At 44.5% G+C, this 15,490-nt stretch overlaps 2 protein-coding genes across 4 annotated transcripts in view; one reads left to right on the top strand and one right to left on the bottom strand.

Annotated features, from left to right (window-relative positions):
* Hdhd2 (haloacid dehalogenase like hydrolase domain containing 2) overlaps positions 1–6,367 on the top strand; it is a 29,909-nt gene extending 23,542 nt beyond the window's left edge. For all 3 annotated transcript variants that reach the window (XM_021660312.2, XM_060377024.1, XM_060377025.1), the window contains 2 exons: positions 1,405–1,468; positions 5,053–6,367. In XM_021660312.2, the coding sequence (XP_021515987.1) occupies positions 1,405–1,468; positions 5,053–5,156 (168 nt within the window). In that variant the 3' untranslated portion in view covers positions 5,157–6,367. The remainder of the gene's footprint in view (positions 1–1,404; positions 1,469–5,052) is intronic.
* Positions 6,368–11,068: 4,701 nt separating this feature from the next.
* The window catches only part of Katnal2 (katanin catalytic subunit A1 like 2), a 74,921-nt gene continuing 70,499 nt past the window's right edge, over positions 11,069–15,490 (bottom strand). The window contains exons 14-16 of the mRNA XM_060377023.1: positions 14,271–14,433; positions 12,853–12,955; positions 11,069–12,274 (exon numbers count right to left, since the gene is read on the bottom strand). Of these exons, the coding sequence (XP_060233006.1) occupies positions 12,135–12,274; positions 12,853–12,955; positions 14,271–14,433 (406 nt within the window). The 3' untranslated portion in view covers positions 11,069–12,134. The remainder of the gene's footprint in view (positions 12,275–12,852; positions 12,956–14,270; positions 14,434–15,490) is intronic.

Raw genomic sequence — 15,490 nt, 5'->3', positions numbered from 1 at the left:
CTGGGATGGAAGCAGCTACTAAGACTGTCTGGGCAACCCTTATTTTAAACATTAGGAAATGGGAGCCTGGATGTAGCCTCAGGGTTTAGACTCCCTCCTAGTTTCTTAGTCCATGGTGGCGAAAGTGTCACAGTCCTCCTAGTGTTACCTTCTACTTCTGGAGTCATCCACTAAGTTGACAGAATGGGCAGTGAACTTGATTGTAGTTGAGAAACTGTGGTTTGTTTGTTTGTTTTGTTTTTGTCCCAGCTTTTTTTGTTTTTCCTTGGCATTCTCCTTGATCTCCCCAGACATATGTGTGTGACAAGTTAATTTTCTGGGGCTGAAAACTCCAAGAGATACTGGGGCTGACAGAATAGCAGGAGGGAGAGGCATGCAAGCAGTGTGCTCAGCGGCATGTGGTTGCCATTATCCAGGAAAGGGGTAGGTCCCCTCCTTTTTTTCCCCATCGCCATTTTTTCAACAGGGAAAACTTAGCTGTGTTAACATAAAAGATCTTTGGTAGACTTTACAGGAAGATTTTGGCATTTGGGAAAATCATTTCTAAGAACTGTTGTTGAATAATAATAATAATTTTGTTAGAAAGAAATTATCTTCAGGCACAATCTAAGTGAGTGTGCTTTCAAACAGCCTTGGCAAGGTTGACTGTCTTGATGCTTGTTCCAGGCCTCGAATTTGTATTTACCCCACTTCCACTGTCAAAATTAACGAATAATATGTTGGCCGGGTTTCTGGTTTGTGGGGAGTTTTTTAAGATGGAATTTCACTGTACTGCCCAACTAGCCTCAAATATATCTGAGCTCAGTCAATTGTCCTGTCTCAGCTTCCTGAGTTTTGAGACAATAGGAAGTGCCACCCCACTCAGCTCCAGCAAGCATATTCATCCCTGTCTTGAGTAAGAATTGATTCACGGAGCTCTCTACAGATTGTGAAGTAAATGCAGATAGTCTGCTCACATATGCTGCCTGAGTTGATGCTTCCTGGTTGCATGGACTTTAAAAACATTTGGCCACAGAACAGTGATCATGTGAGTGTGGTTCATTGACCGTGTGCAACTTGCTAACTTACCTCACAAGGATGCAGTTTCTCATGATCTCCTTCAAGAAGATAGACAATTATGTGACAAGCATGAAGACTTCTCACTGTGCCATGTGTTCAGTTACTGGGGATCCTGCCTTAATGTTCACCTTCTGCCATGAGGATGCCCTCTGGCACAGTTTCCTTCCCAAGAGTGTTTACAGGGAGTTACTTAACCCTTTAGACATGTGTTCTTTTCTTGAATTTTCAGAAGGCAGAAGATAAGCAGGGAATTTCAGGTAGCCAGTGCAGCCCAGGCAGTCTCTGGTGCTGTTTGTTGGTAAGCTGAGTGAAGAGTCTGGACTAAATACCTGTGTGTTTTTCCAGGACTGCAGGGATGATGTTGGTGGGGCTCAGAACACTGGCATGCTGGGCATCTTAGTTAAAACTGGTAGGTATCTCCTGCATATGCCTTTTCAAATCTAAGGATGGAGTGGGGCATGGTGGCACCTCTAACCTAGCACTTGGGAAGCCAAGAGTAGAAGATTGCCTTGGGGCCAGTCTGGACTGTATAGCAAGTTCCAGGCCAGCCAGGAAACCCAATCTCCCCAAAACCCAGATATTAGAGGTCAGAGTTGCCAAAAAAAACAGCCTTTGGCAGAGCTTTTCAGCATATTAGTTTTCTTTCTGCAATAAGCAAAAGGGAGATGAGTTTAGAATTCCAGGAAAGGGCAGTGAGGGATACTGTGCTGTGCAAGGCTGGGCCAGGCTAGAGAAACTGGGATACTCTTCAGGAATGACCACACTGTGGACAGTTGCCTTTGCAGGTTTTCCTAGAAGTATGCTTCACATCAGAGTAAGGAGGCGGCCTGGGTCATGGTGCTCCAAATATAACTCAGTTTGTGTGGGCTGGGCAATAAGGCCATTGATCTCTAGGAAGCTTAGGGGTCTGGGATTATTGCTCCATGGAAGAATGCTTGCATGAACAAGGGCCTGGGTTTGAACTTTAGTACCATTGAAAAAACAAGAGTTTACAAACTATTTCCACCAAAATTAGTTTCCTTCACACAGTTGCCCAAGTTTAGGAAAAAGGAAATGCCTTCTTTGGACAGATACAGCTAAGTCAGTATTTTGACAGTAATACAGTGGCTAATTGTCCCGTGTCTTGGTCTCAGCTCTGTGCTGACTAGTTGTGTGAGGTGGATCAAGCAGGGACCAAAACAAAGTCACAGAAGAGTTACTATAGGAAAGTGACCATGGAAGTCTGACGTCTTGAGAGCAAGGCAGCAGTGGTACATACCTTTAAATTAATCTCAGTACTTGGGAGGCAAACTCAGGTGGATCTCTTTGAGTTCGAGGCCAGCCTGGTCTACAGAGATCCAGGACAACCAGGTCTATACAGAGAAACCCTGTGTATGCAGAGAGAAAAAGAAAAAAGCTGCTTTGAGGTTAGCAACAGAAAGAAAAATATAAATGGTTGGAAAATGTCAGATAAGGCTCTGTGTCAAGTGTGAAAATACTTGAGCTCATATGTGAGCCATTTGGAGCCTTGCAGACAGTGAACGCTATCACTTCAAAATTGACACAGCGTCTCTTCAAATTCCCCATCATCTCCTGCCCAGGAGCATTACAGCTTTGTAATTTAAGCAACAAGGAAGCAGGGGTAGCTACACCCATCCTCCCTTTGTTTTGTTTTTACTTTTCTACCTTTGAAGGAACCTGATTAAGTCTTTAAAAAAAACAAAAAACTATTTTTGCTCTTGGCTATTATTCCATGAATGCTCCCTTTTTTAGCTCACACAACTAGGATTTATAGCAACCACCAAAAACTGGATCTGTGCTGTGCTATGAATGGCCCATCTGCCCCAACCTCCATCTGCTCTGCTTTCTTGTTGTTAGCAGCCTGTCTCAGCAGCATCAAGTTAGTCCTAAAGAAGCCAACATCTCACACAGGTAAATAGTAAAGCAGTTATGGCCCTCAAGAGAACAGGCTCGTTCAGACTGTTGATCTTAGAAAACTGAGGAGCCCAATGTTCTAAACCATGAGAACAGGCCGCACTGATATAACTTTCAGCACAGTACAGTAGACCAGTCTTCCCAGCATTAGTCTTCCCAGCATTAGTCTTCCCAGCATTAGTCTTCCCAGCATTTAAGATTACTCTGAACATCTAAATTCATATTCAGCAATAAGTACTTTTCATGGGCCATCTTGAGCTATTTTGCTTCTTAGTAGGAGCATATGGTCAGTAAGTAGTGTTTGTTTGGCCAGCTGTTGGTGAAAAGACTCCTGACTTGCCCTAACCAGAATCTACTTCTGTTTATCATGTGAAATACTGATCTAGAGAACAGTGAGATGGCTCTTTATCTTACAGCTTTCTCTCTCCTCGTCCTTTATTGGCCGGAAGGCACTTGCTGCCGCTATGAATTAAGCAGAGGTGCACTCTGCCTCATCTGTTCAGCCAACGTTATTGAATACCTGCTTTGTGTCAGGCATCACAGTGTGGGCAACAACTAGACATACACCTAGACACTGTGTCACCGAGCCTTGGAGAAACTCCACTTACTAACTGGTCTGGCAGAAGCATTCCAGAAGCCCATGGCTTAGACGCTTACTTATTTGTCCCTTAGACACTGGATCTAGAAAGTAGGTGCAGTAGCAGTAGTCAGTCATTGACATGCTAAGCAGAAATTCTGCCTACTGGTTTGCTCTATAGGATTTAGTTTAAGATTTAAGCAATGGAGTTTGCTGAGTGGAGCGTGCACCTTGAGAATATAAGAGTGAGTTATCACCCCTAGAATTTTGATGCAGATTCCTTCCCTGGAGGAATTCCAGTAGGACAGAACAAAAAACATCTTCTGAAAGAGAGAATTGCAGAAAACAATCAGTCTGTTTTGTGAGTGAAACTAAATTCAGGCAAAGAAATCCTGATAAAGTTGAAGAGTAAACAGAGGTCATAGAAAAGGAGACAAGAGCAGAAAGCAAGCAAACGCACCTGCCACACTCCCTCTTACTGAGCATGGAGCCTAGCTACCTTTTCTTCCCCCTCTTCTCCCCTCCCCTCCTTTTCTCTCCTTCTCTTTTCTCTTCTCTCCTATTCATTTTTTAAAGACATACGTATGGAATGCGTGCGATGTGTCCATAGTAATGTTAGATGCAAGAAATCCATTAGGGTGTAGAACAGACACAATCCCTGCTCCCAGAGAATTTATGGTCTATGTAGCTGAAAGACAGTAAACAAATTGTTAAAAACACTGTAGAGACGCCTGGATGCCAGGAGAGCAGAGGAGATTCAGAAATGCATTGGGCCCAGTAAGTATGATGAAAGGGGGACCTTGCTGCCTCCTTTACTTACTCAGTTGAGTGCCAGGCCCAGGAATTCCAGAGTCACAAGTTAGGCTTATGTCTGTTGTTCTTTTAAAAAGCATTAATTTAAATTGCCAGCCTAGCTTTAGGACTGAGGGTCAGGGAGAAAATGATTCTGTGATTTGAAGGAAATCTTAACTGTGAGGTGATACCATACCTAGAAATATTCATTGTGAAAGACCAGAAGCCTGGGAACATGATGATGTGGTAGTTTTTAAATTCCTTTCTTTCCTCCTAAAGTCTCAGGGAAGGTGTTATGTTGTGCAGGCAATCAACTGGCCTGCCTTTAGGGTCCTGAAAAGCATCCTGTGTCAGTACCTGCATCCTATGACATCATCTGGACCAGGTACTTAGTGGCTGGTCTGCCACTCCATTCTGTCTCTCCCTCTCTCTTGCTCCTCTTTTACTCTCTCCCTCTCTCTGTCTCTCTCCTTCCCCCGCCTCCAGCCCTCATGGCTCTCTCAAGCCCTAATTCTCTTCTGCTTCCCTTCCCCTGAATAAACTCTTTGATATACTATCTGTTGTGGCATCATTTTAAAAATAATAACAGAAGGTGCTTTGGGGAGAGGTAGAACCCTTGACTGTCTGGTAATCATGGGGTGTTCCTGGGTGTGTGTGCTCCTTGGTAGTCTAGCGGTAGCCTTTGCTCACTGGCTATACCTTCATTTCAGGGAAATACCGAGCAGCAGATGAGGAAAAGATTAATCCACCTCCGTACTTAACTTGTGAGAGCTTCCCTCATGCTGTGGACCACATTCTGCAGCATCTTCTGTGAACCAGCAAGTGAGGTGAGGCAGCTGGATCCACAGCCTCCATTGTCTGGACTAGACATATCCCTTTCTAACTCAGCAGACAGTGCCATCCAGTGCTGATCCTGTTTAACCCTCTCATTGTGCATTAATTAGGAAGAAGGTATTGAATTGCAGCCAGCCGGAAACCTTGCTAATCTCTTTTGTTTTGTTTTGTAAAAGAAGATGAGACCTGAAGAAAGGGAGAACTGAGATTTTGTGCCGTTCCTGTTAAAATATTCATCGTGTTCACTGGGCTGGGAGAAGCTCCTGCAGAGTGGAGTAGCAGTAGTTTTAACTTTCTCTCTGCTGCAAATGGGAGGGATTGTCCAGAACCGTGCAGGGCGCAGGGGACAGTGCACTCTGCTGTCATTGGGATGCGATGCTCCACTGTGAAAACAGCAGAAGAGCCACGTAGAAGCACGGTGAGGCCTTCAGCTGATCCAGTGAAGTTACTTTCACAGATGTGGGAAACCAGATCTTCCACTGTATTCCCAGCACAGATGACTTCTTTTTCTCTTCATTAGCTGGAGATGACTAATTTAAATTTAGAACCCGAATTTAATTTAAAATAATATTTCCATTAATAACCTATTCATTGCAGATACCTATTATACTGTGTAACAGTTGTTTTGGAAATTTTATGTAAAATTAAAACTATCAGTATTTTACAGATGTTTTAATTAGACATTGTTATTAACAGGAACAGTGCAGAAACTAAAATCAAGCCTTTAATGTCTTATAGACCGTGCATTTTTGAAGTTAGTGTCCACTAGAGACCTATTAACTGTACATTTGCAAGATTTCATTATTTTTGCCTCTGACACTATGGGAGAAATCTTTTAGGAACTACTGGGACAGATTCAAGCTTTTATGTACTTCTTACTACAGTTGTAAAATGAGATCTCGTCTCGGCGCCTGGATTATTCTTCTCATGTTAAACCCACCCAAATGAAGGAGACTAAGTAGGTAATGATTTTCCTGGTGCATTTGCATGCTGTGCTAATCTGAGGCCATGGCAATTGTTTTACAGGGCTCTTGGGCACTGAATTATTAGAATGTAATTGTGTATCATTGCAGTGCTCACCTTATTGAGGCACACACTAATGTTAATGAGCTTCAAGCTTTGATGCTTGTTTAGAGATCAGCTCTGTCTTGGATAGAAGGGAACAAAGCTAAATAAATGGTATTTTAGTAAGTGCTCTGTTCTTGGTTTTGCAAATACCCCATCTTAGTACTTAAACACTAGCAAGTGCAGAGGACATCCAGTCACAAGCAAGTTGGAATGGCTGAGGGCAGAGCTTCTGGTGCCTGGTGAGCTCAAGCTCTCTGAGAGCAAGAGCATGTCGCCCTCGCACCTTCCCACAGTGCTGCTGTGAGCATCAGAGTGGGAATCTATACTAGATACTTAGCCTGGAAAACCTGAAAGGCGATGTCTTCATGAGGATTGGTAAGACACTGCTGCATTTAGACCTCTGGAAGAGCTGCTCAGCCTGAAGGAAAGCATTCTGCCCTGGAGCCTAGGGGAGGGGCCACATCCATCTGTGGTCTGTGATTCCTTGCTCAGGAATATCACATATTCCGAAGCTGCTGTGCAGCAGGGCTGTGCTGCCCTTCACACTGTGGGAAATAAGTAGCACAGAAGAAAAGGCTTCTACCTCAAGGGCTCTCTAGTTGAGGAGCTAAGGAGTCAGTGCTGAAGCTCACTAGGAAGGCTGGACTCCATGTCCTCTCTAATGACTTCCCCACCTGCAGGATGGAGAGAGGCATCATGGCTTCCTGCCCCAGTGGCACTTGAGCAAGACTGAATCTCATTCTTTTATGTCTGCTACCACACAGGCAACTGAACCAATGGAAGTGAACTAAATATCAGAGGAATTTAATCCTTGGGGGCATAAGTGTGGATGGAGAGGAAACATATCAATTTCAGTGCCGGTCACTGATGTCTAAGGGAAAGCTCATTATATACTAGAAAACAGAGGAGGTGATGCTCTGGAAACAGGACGGAGCTAAAGCACAGGCAGCTCAGGAAGGGACAGGCGTATCATGGCCACAGGAGGGGAGGCCTCACCCAGGCATCCAGCCTGGAGAAGCAGCTTGTTCCCGTGTCCCTGAGAACAGTGGGAATCCTAGTTTGAGGTATTTCTTTAACCCACATCAAGGCTTGTTAACCAGCCTGTCCACAGAGAGGTTCAGGAGGATAACTCAGTAGCTAATCTGTGACTTGCTCAAAACACTGCAGCAAGCGCCTCAGTGGATTGGTCCTCTCAGCCTCCTGGAGGAAATGTAACTCAATGTTGCAGGGGCTTCCTTTTCCAGCTGCCCTAGTTTCATGTCTTTGTTGCTGTGACAAAATGACTCAATAAAAGAAACTTGAGGGAGAAGTTTATTTTAGCTTATAGTTCACAGTACAAGTCCTTTGTGGCAGAAAATTCAAGGCAGCAGGAGCATGAAACAGCCCCATTCAGAAGAATGTGCCGTATTGCTCAGGGTCTTGCTCCATTTATGCAGTCCAGGATCTCAACCAGGAAATGGTGCCAGCCCAAGCACATAGTTCTTACCACCTCAATAAAATCAAGGTAATTCTGCCATAGACCACCCAGAGTGATTCTTACCAGGACAGCACTAACCATCATATAGGCCATCCCATAATTAAAGGGGTATGTTGTGATAGGAAAGATTGTTATCATGTTGGTTTCACAATTATCTTCTCCTGGGCCAGAAAAGGGACTAAATGACACTTTGGGAGTAGCAAGGCCAGTGGGCATGATAGGAAATGACAGGTATCATGAGCAGTGAACACACTGTGTTCTGGAATGGAGGCCAGATGGGTTTCAATTGCTCTGACACCGCACACAGCTACAGACACGGCTCTACCTGCCTGCCACACCACATCTGTCAGAACCTATCATGACAAGGCATAGCAAGAGTACACCCCATTGTGATGGCTCCACAAATGCTGCCCTCAGCTGTGGTGTCAGATACTACCTTGGAATGATAGCACTGCCATTTCACCCTTAATCCCACACTTTAAAACTCCACTGTCCTGTAGAGCAGGGAAGGTGGAAACTCCCCTGTATTTATTATGTTCAGTTAGCTTTGGATCAGGGGTTCTAGTAACAGGAAATTCAAGTCCTTAGGCACCTGCGATAAAAATTTTTTAAAACTGCATTAATCTATTTGACCAAAACATTCCACCCTGAGTGGGAGAATGAATCCCTTTTTCATATTACAGTCATTTGCGTGGAGCCATGTTGACATTATCGTGTTTCTTTGTCGTTAATCACAATGCCCTTTTCCACATAAATTCATGAGGGGTTTGCTGGCTTTTTATGATAGCAGGCATCAAGACATACTAGCTAGAAGCACATTTCTGTCTTTAAGAGGCAGCAGTGAGACACCAGATCAAAAATCATATACGCTGCATCAGTCACTAACAACTTTGTGTATTTTCTAGTGTCTACGTTCATGTCATACATTAGAAGTTTGCATGGCTCACGTGTGTAAAAGGAACTTTTATTTGCCTGTTTCACTTGTAGTCTCAGAGGATGACTGCCTGTCTTTTAGAAGATCTGAGTTGAACCAGCCAGCTCTGAGCTCAGAAAGAACTAGGAAGGGTAAGCTTATTAAGCAGTAAGTCTGGAGGCTTGAAAACATTCTAGGCCTAGGTTAGACTGTATGGAGGCTAGAAACTTCCAGGATTAGGCCTAGGTTAGCAGACCGAGTCAGCAATCCTCTGAGACAATTAAAACAGGCAAATCAAAGTTCCTTTTCCATATATGCCTGAGAACTTTGTATTATTAAATGCTTACTGTTGCTAAGGCATAAGGAAGACAGCAGGCACAGCTCTGTCTCCTAAGGTTTGTATCTAGTCAGGGCATTGAGGGATATGAAAACAAACGCAGCCATACACAGGGTCTGACAAGTTCAAAGCAATCATAGATTTTCTATATGGCATGCAGTAAGCTGAATGCTTGAGAACACTACTCATAACTGTATTCCGGAGCTCAGGTAGCCATTGGCCTATGCTGTTTTAAAGAACATTCATTCAGTAGTGATGATGGAAAAAAAAAAAAAGGAACCTTAAACCATGAAGCTTACATCTGAGGAGGACAAGCAGGGATTCAAACACAACTGCCTAACATGCGAGTGACTGGTAAGTGGTGAAGAAGACAACCATTGGCGCAATAAGGTTGGGTTTACTGGAGGTAAGCGTGACCCAACGGATAGAAAAAAAAAAGGATGCAAATGATACAGGAGCAAAGGGTGACAAACGCTAATTGCCAGCATTTGAGAATGATGTTTAGATGTAAGTCAGTTGCTGCTATTTCTAGGAAGATTAGGAGATCTGGCAACATTAGACCTAAATTTCCATGCTGAACTGGGCTGAGTTATAACTGTGTCCTTCAGACAGCTGCTGGCCCTCACCAGTTCATCTCCTTCCCCACCGCTGCCTTGTACTATACCTAGCACACTTTATTCATGTGGTATCAATCTCCGTGCTACCATAGGAATTTGAGTTGTGAACTCTGACTTAAAGCAAAACAACAAAATTCCCCACATGTTGGGTTAAATTTTATTTATTCCAACTTCTTATTCTAAGAAGTCAATGTCTCATACAACTCTATATCTTTTTAAAGTGCATGTATGGGCAAGTACACATGTGTTCTAGAGAGGAGAGGACAACCTGAAGGGTTACCCTCTCTTTTGAGATAAGATCTCATTGGCCTGGAGCTCACCAATTAGGCTAGCCTGCCTAACCAGTAAGCCGGGGGTTTCCTCCTGTCCCTGCTACCTCTCCAGCACCAGGGTTAAGAAGCATGCAACACTAGACCTGGCATTTTTATATTGGGGATCAAACTCAGGTCCTTATATTTGTAAAGGAAGCCAACAGAGCTATTGTCTCAACCCTTAACCTAACTAAAATAATAATAATAATAATAATAACAACAACAACAACTATAGACCTCCTCTATAGTTCAAAGAACAGCTCTGAAGAGGGAACAGAAAAAAAAAATCTAAGAGCTGAATGACAGGGCTGCAAAACACTGTGATGAGAATGGCATAGGTTCACAATCGTGACTTCACAGTAGTTGCAGTTGAGCATGATAAGACTACTGTCAGCAGTCAGGCATGGATTGGGGAGGGGCATGAATTCCTACCCTTCTCCGGGGAACTATGGCTTACCAGCTTACTGGTGGATGCTGAGGAAGGAGGGGTCATTATGTTCAGCTGTTTGCCCACTAATGGCCCCATCAGTTCCAATGGACAGTTCTACACCCATGGCCTTGCTGTGGCTAAAACCAGTCACAAAGACATTATCACAGGAGAGGGAGGAGATGGGATGGGAGTGGGAGAGAGGGAAGAAAGGGAAGGGGTGAGAGTAATTAGAATACATTATACATGCATATGAAACTGTCAGAATAAATTTAATTAAAAATAATAAATAGGGTGCAAGAGAGATGGTTTGGTGGCTAAGAGCACTTGCATTATTTTAGAGGATTTTAGTCCAGTACACAGCACTCATGCTAGGCTAACTCAAGCTACAGGTGATCCAGAGGAGCTGACATGCTCTTCTGGTCTCCAAAGCATCTGTCCACATGTGACGTACACACATAGAAACATGAAGAACAAATGTAGATACTCTAGAGTAAATTTATGTAATTCCTTTCTCAAGCCCCCACTAAAATAAGGAAGGGAATGGAGAAGATACAAACCCACAAGATCAGCCAGTAGGAGGATGCATATGAGAATATAACACTGGAAGATGCAAAGTAGATGGAGAATAATAAAACTGAGCACCAAAACCAAACCAGAAAATGCTACATGCATACTCTATTCTTTAGAACACTCTTGAAGACTGGAATCTTGACTGAAAGCCAAGTAGTTGAAAATTAGATAGCAAACTAGTTGGAATCCAGAAGCCCTAAGTAACCAAGACAGAACAGAGGTTTTCCTTTATTCTCTGGGAAAGCAGAACTTAAGGCCTTGATGACAGTGCTCATGGTCAGCTAGGGTAAGAAGGACTGAAAGGAGAGGGTGGTGGTCCCCGTCCCCTGGGGCAGAGGGAAGGAAGAGAACGGAGAGTTACATGAAGTGTTCAGCCCTTTAGAAACGCCTTTAATCCCAGCACTTGGGAGGCAGAGGCAGGTGGATCACTGTGAAGACAAGGTCAGCCTGATCTACAAAGTGAGTTCCAGGCCAGCAGGCATTATACAATGAAAGCCTGTCCTGGAAGAAAGGAAGGGAGGGAGAGAGGGAGTGAGGGAAAAAGTAAGGGAAGGGGGGCACTGACCGATGGTGTCTGACAGGCTTGAGAATGTGTTACAAGAAGGAAATTAAGAATAGAAGCTTAAATATATTAGATAGGCAGCTTAGTCTTCATGTGGGTCACCTAGTAAGGGGACCAGGAGCTGTCTCTGACATGAACTCTGTTGCCTGCTCTTTGATCACTTCCCCTGGTGAGGAGGCCTTGCTAGCCCACGGAAGAGGGTGTAGGCAGTCCTGAAGAGACTTGATAGTCTAGGGTCAGCTGGTAAGGAAGAAGGGCTCCCCCTTTGTAAGGACTAGGGATAGGGGACAGGGATGGGGGAAGATGGAGGGAGGGGCTACAATCAGGATGTAAAGTAAATAAATTTTAAAAAAGATTCTTTAAAAAGCTCAAAATATAATAGAGATTAAGAAAATACTAAGCTCTCAGTTCACAAATAAGGAAAACCACAGGAAACTTCTTAAAATTTTTAGTCAAATTCTGAGAAAAAAAAAACTCCATTGCCTGACCCAATAGCACACACTTATAACTGAAATCTTCACTTTGCTGACATCCATGGCACAAGATCTCATGTTTTCAAAATAACACAGTTGTATAAATTAGTCCAGTGTTCAAGGATAATGTCCTTCTTTCCATTCCAGTCACACCAGGGAGGCTCTTGGCTGCCTCTGGCCAGGTCAGGCTGGGTGCAACTTTACACAGACTCAAACTTCTCTTGCCAGGCCAAGTACCTCTCAGTCAGATTTTTTGCTGAAGGCTTAGTGTGAGCTAACACATCCAGAAAGTCCTTTGTAGTCACGGTATCCAGCATGATCCCATTCAGACTGCTGCTGTCTAGACCAAAAGGCAGCAGTGAGCATGGCACTGTGCCTGGTGGGGACCAGAGTTCTTGCAAGGCTGATAGGCGGGCCTGGAGACAGGGTCTGATAACCTGCTCTTGATGGCTAATGCAGCTCAAACATCTGAGGAGGGCTATGGGGCTAGAGGCTATGGGATTTAAGCCCCACCCAACCCCACCATCCTGCCTCCAAAAGGGAATGAAATATATCATTAGCCAAATATTATTTACTATTAGTATGGTGCCTCAGAAGGATCCAGACCCACAGTAATGTGTGCCAGAGTACATGGGGGATGTTAATTTGACCAGAGAAGCATACAAATGGGGTGGGGTGGGGTGTGGAAAGCAGGTGTTGGGCTCCATCTGCTGGTGAGAGGGGATGGGACTTTTGCACACAAAAGCACTCTGTCCCCAACTACATCTTGAGCCCATTTTAGTATATGTATGTTGAGACAGGGTCTTGTTAGCTTGAGTGACCAGGAGTTCAAGCATGTACCACCACATCCCTCCAAGAGTTTGGATGGATAAGCACAAATTTCTCTCCCACAGCACCAGCACAGTGGCCCAACCATACCTGACTGGTAGTTTTCAAGCACACTGAAGATCTTTCTCACAGGCCGCATGGCTGCCTCCCTGCAGACTAGCTTAATGTCGGAGCCTGAGTAGCCCTCTGTCTCCTGAAATAGCAGCAAAGCCAGGATCAATCAACAGGCAGCATGCTGGTGTCCTCTTCATACTTGCAGGCAGGATCCAGGTTCATAGTGCTGGCTGAGAACTCTGCCGTCTCTCCTCTATACCAACACCCCCAGGCAGGCAACGCTGGAGGGAGAGAAGGTGCTAACACGACCCCTGACCTGGCCTCCTGGGCAATGACTTCCTCAGACCATTAAATATGCTGTGAGATACCAGCAGAGCACTGGACCACCTAGTGTTGCCCGATTGGGCCTTACCCTAACTCCAAGATGGCCAAATGAGGACATTTTGTTCTTGTGTTAAAGCCAGTCCTGATTTTGAGGGACTAGAGAAACCATTAGGTTTAAATGTCTACCCAAAGCAGATCTCCTGGGAATAGATACCTGTGATGGCTATTCTTAGTCATCAACTTGACTATATCAGAATTAACTAAAACCCAAGAATCTGGATATTTGTGAGGGATGTTTTCTTAATTAAATCATTTAAAGCTGGAAGACCCACTTTTAATCCAGATCTTTGAGGTGGGAAGATCCACCTTTAATCTGAGCATACCTTCTGCTGGCAGCTAACAGAAAGCACATGGGAGAAGGAAACTTGCTCTTTCTGCCTGCTTGCTCTCACTCTTACTGGCAAGTCCACCCCCTCACTAGCATTAGAAAGCCATTCAACTACCTCTTTGGCGTTCTACAGTATACTGAAGACCAACTAGGACATCGTGGACTGAACAACTACTGGACTCTTGGATCTTACTTTGGTAGACAGACACTTTTGGAATTGCTGAACCACAGCCTGTAAAAAACCACTCTAATAAATACTGTGTGTGTGTGTGTGTGTGTGTGTGTGTGTGTGTGTACAAATATTGAACACATGTATTCATTTTATAAGTTCTGTTCCTCTAGGGAACCCTGATTAATACAATACCAATGAGGATTAACAGCAAGTACCTTGGGTTTTTCTTTGCAAAGGATTCCTCAATTCATTAGCCACAATAACCCTCTGTCAATTCTCTGCTACTTATTTTAGAAATGGGGTGACTGAGGCTCACAGAGTAAGTGACACCCCTAAGGTCTCACAGCTAATATGCTGCAGGGCCAGGACCTGACTGTAGGCACTCCACATCTGGACCCTGTGCTACTCCCTGCGGCTCCCATTTTCCCCTTCACTGTAGCCCAGTCTCCTGGAGCCCACTCTTTCTCGGGGAGGGGTTTCACTGCACGGCTGGGCAGCCTGGATCTTTTCTAAGCCATAGACTGGTGTGTGCTGGACACATGCCCCATACCTATCTCTATGGCTGCCCACCTGGCTCAGCACGCTGTACTCCAGGTCTGTGTGTAGCTCCAGGGCATGGTTGTTGCTCAGAGGGGGCAGCCAGTGGTGGATCATGGCCTGCCTAGCCTCTTGGCTGGGGAGATCAACCAGAATCCTCTTCTCCAGGCGCCGTAACATGGCACAGTCCAGCTCCCTATAACACAAGAAGACAGGAAATGGATGGAGCAGTGAGCAGCGCTTCAGACAGACAGACATCCCTTACTTCCTTACTTTATTTGTGTGTGTGTGTGTGTGTGTGTGTGCAGCACATGGGTGGAAGTTGGTTCTCTCTTTCCATCATATGGATCCCAGGGATTGAACTCAGGTCACCAGGCTTGGAGGCAGCTGCTTTTACTCACCAAGCCTTCTCACTGGCCTCAGTCACTGTATTCTAAGTGCAGTTATTACAAGAAGCAAGCCTGTAGCTTAACTGTCACTTTTAAAGCTATAACTGAGTAGTTACTGCAGTTACTTCATGTTGTTTAAAGAATATTTTCTAAAGATGTGAAAAATTGGTGAAAAGGAGAAGGAAAGGGAGAGAGACAGCACCTTCAAGATTCCTCATGTAAAGGAGGCACTTTTAGTGACCACAGGCCTAGGTCAACTCACAACAACTAAGCATATGAAAGTTTCACTGTGATTTTACTGTGAATTGCTGGCCTTGGCCTTGGGCATTCCTGGAAGTCTATTAACTTCCTGAAGCTCATCCATGCTGGGGTGAAGAGCCACCTCGCCCCACTGCGCTGGTGAACTCCGAACCAGTGTTCTCCTTCCTAAGTGTCCCCTGCCGACATGGCCTCATGAAGCACTCATCCCTGCTTCCATAAGGCTGCTGAGGGTTTTCCAGCACAATAGCCCTGGCAGGCCCCTACACATGGAGCCACATGGATGAACCCTCTCCACAGGTACAGAGCTTCCTCCTGTGTTTTTAGTGTGTATGTAAACATGAGCGGGCAACAGAGACTGCTTCTATGGAAAGCTTCTAACACAAGGCAGAGCTGAAAACAAGTAGACAGTAAACAAACCTTAAGAAAACCTTTTTTTTTTTTAATCACTCTTCTCAGAAAATAGAAGAAACATTGTATCTATGAAACAAGAATAGACGGCTATTAAAAAAAAAAAAGTCATTTAAGCCAGGCATGGTGGCCCATGTCTATAATTCCAGCACTTGGAGAGACACAAGAGACAGGTGGATCTCTGTGAGTTTGAGA

Source organism: Meriones unguiculatus, chromosome 2 (assembly GCF_030254825.1).
Source record: "Meriones unguiculatus strain TT.TT164.6M chromosome 2, Bangor_MerUng_6.1, whole genome shotgun sequence".
Classification (NCBI taxonomy): Eukaryota; Metazoa; Chordata; class Mammalia; order Rodentia; family Muridae; genus Meriones; species Meriones unguiculatus.
Note: the sequence above shows the minus strand (reverse complement) of the source record. Positions and strands in the feature narration are given on the sequence as shown.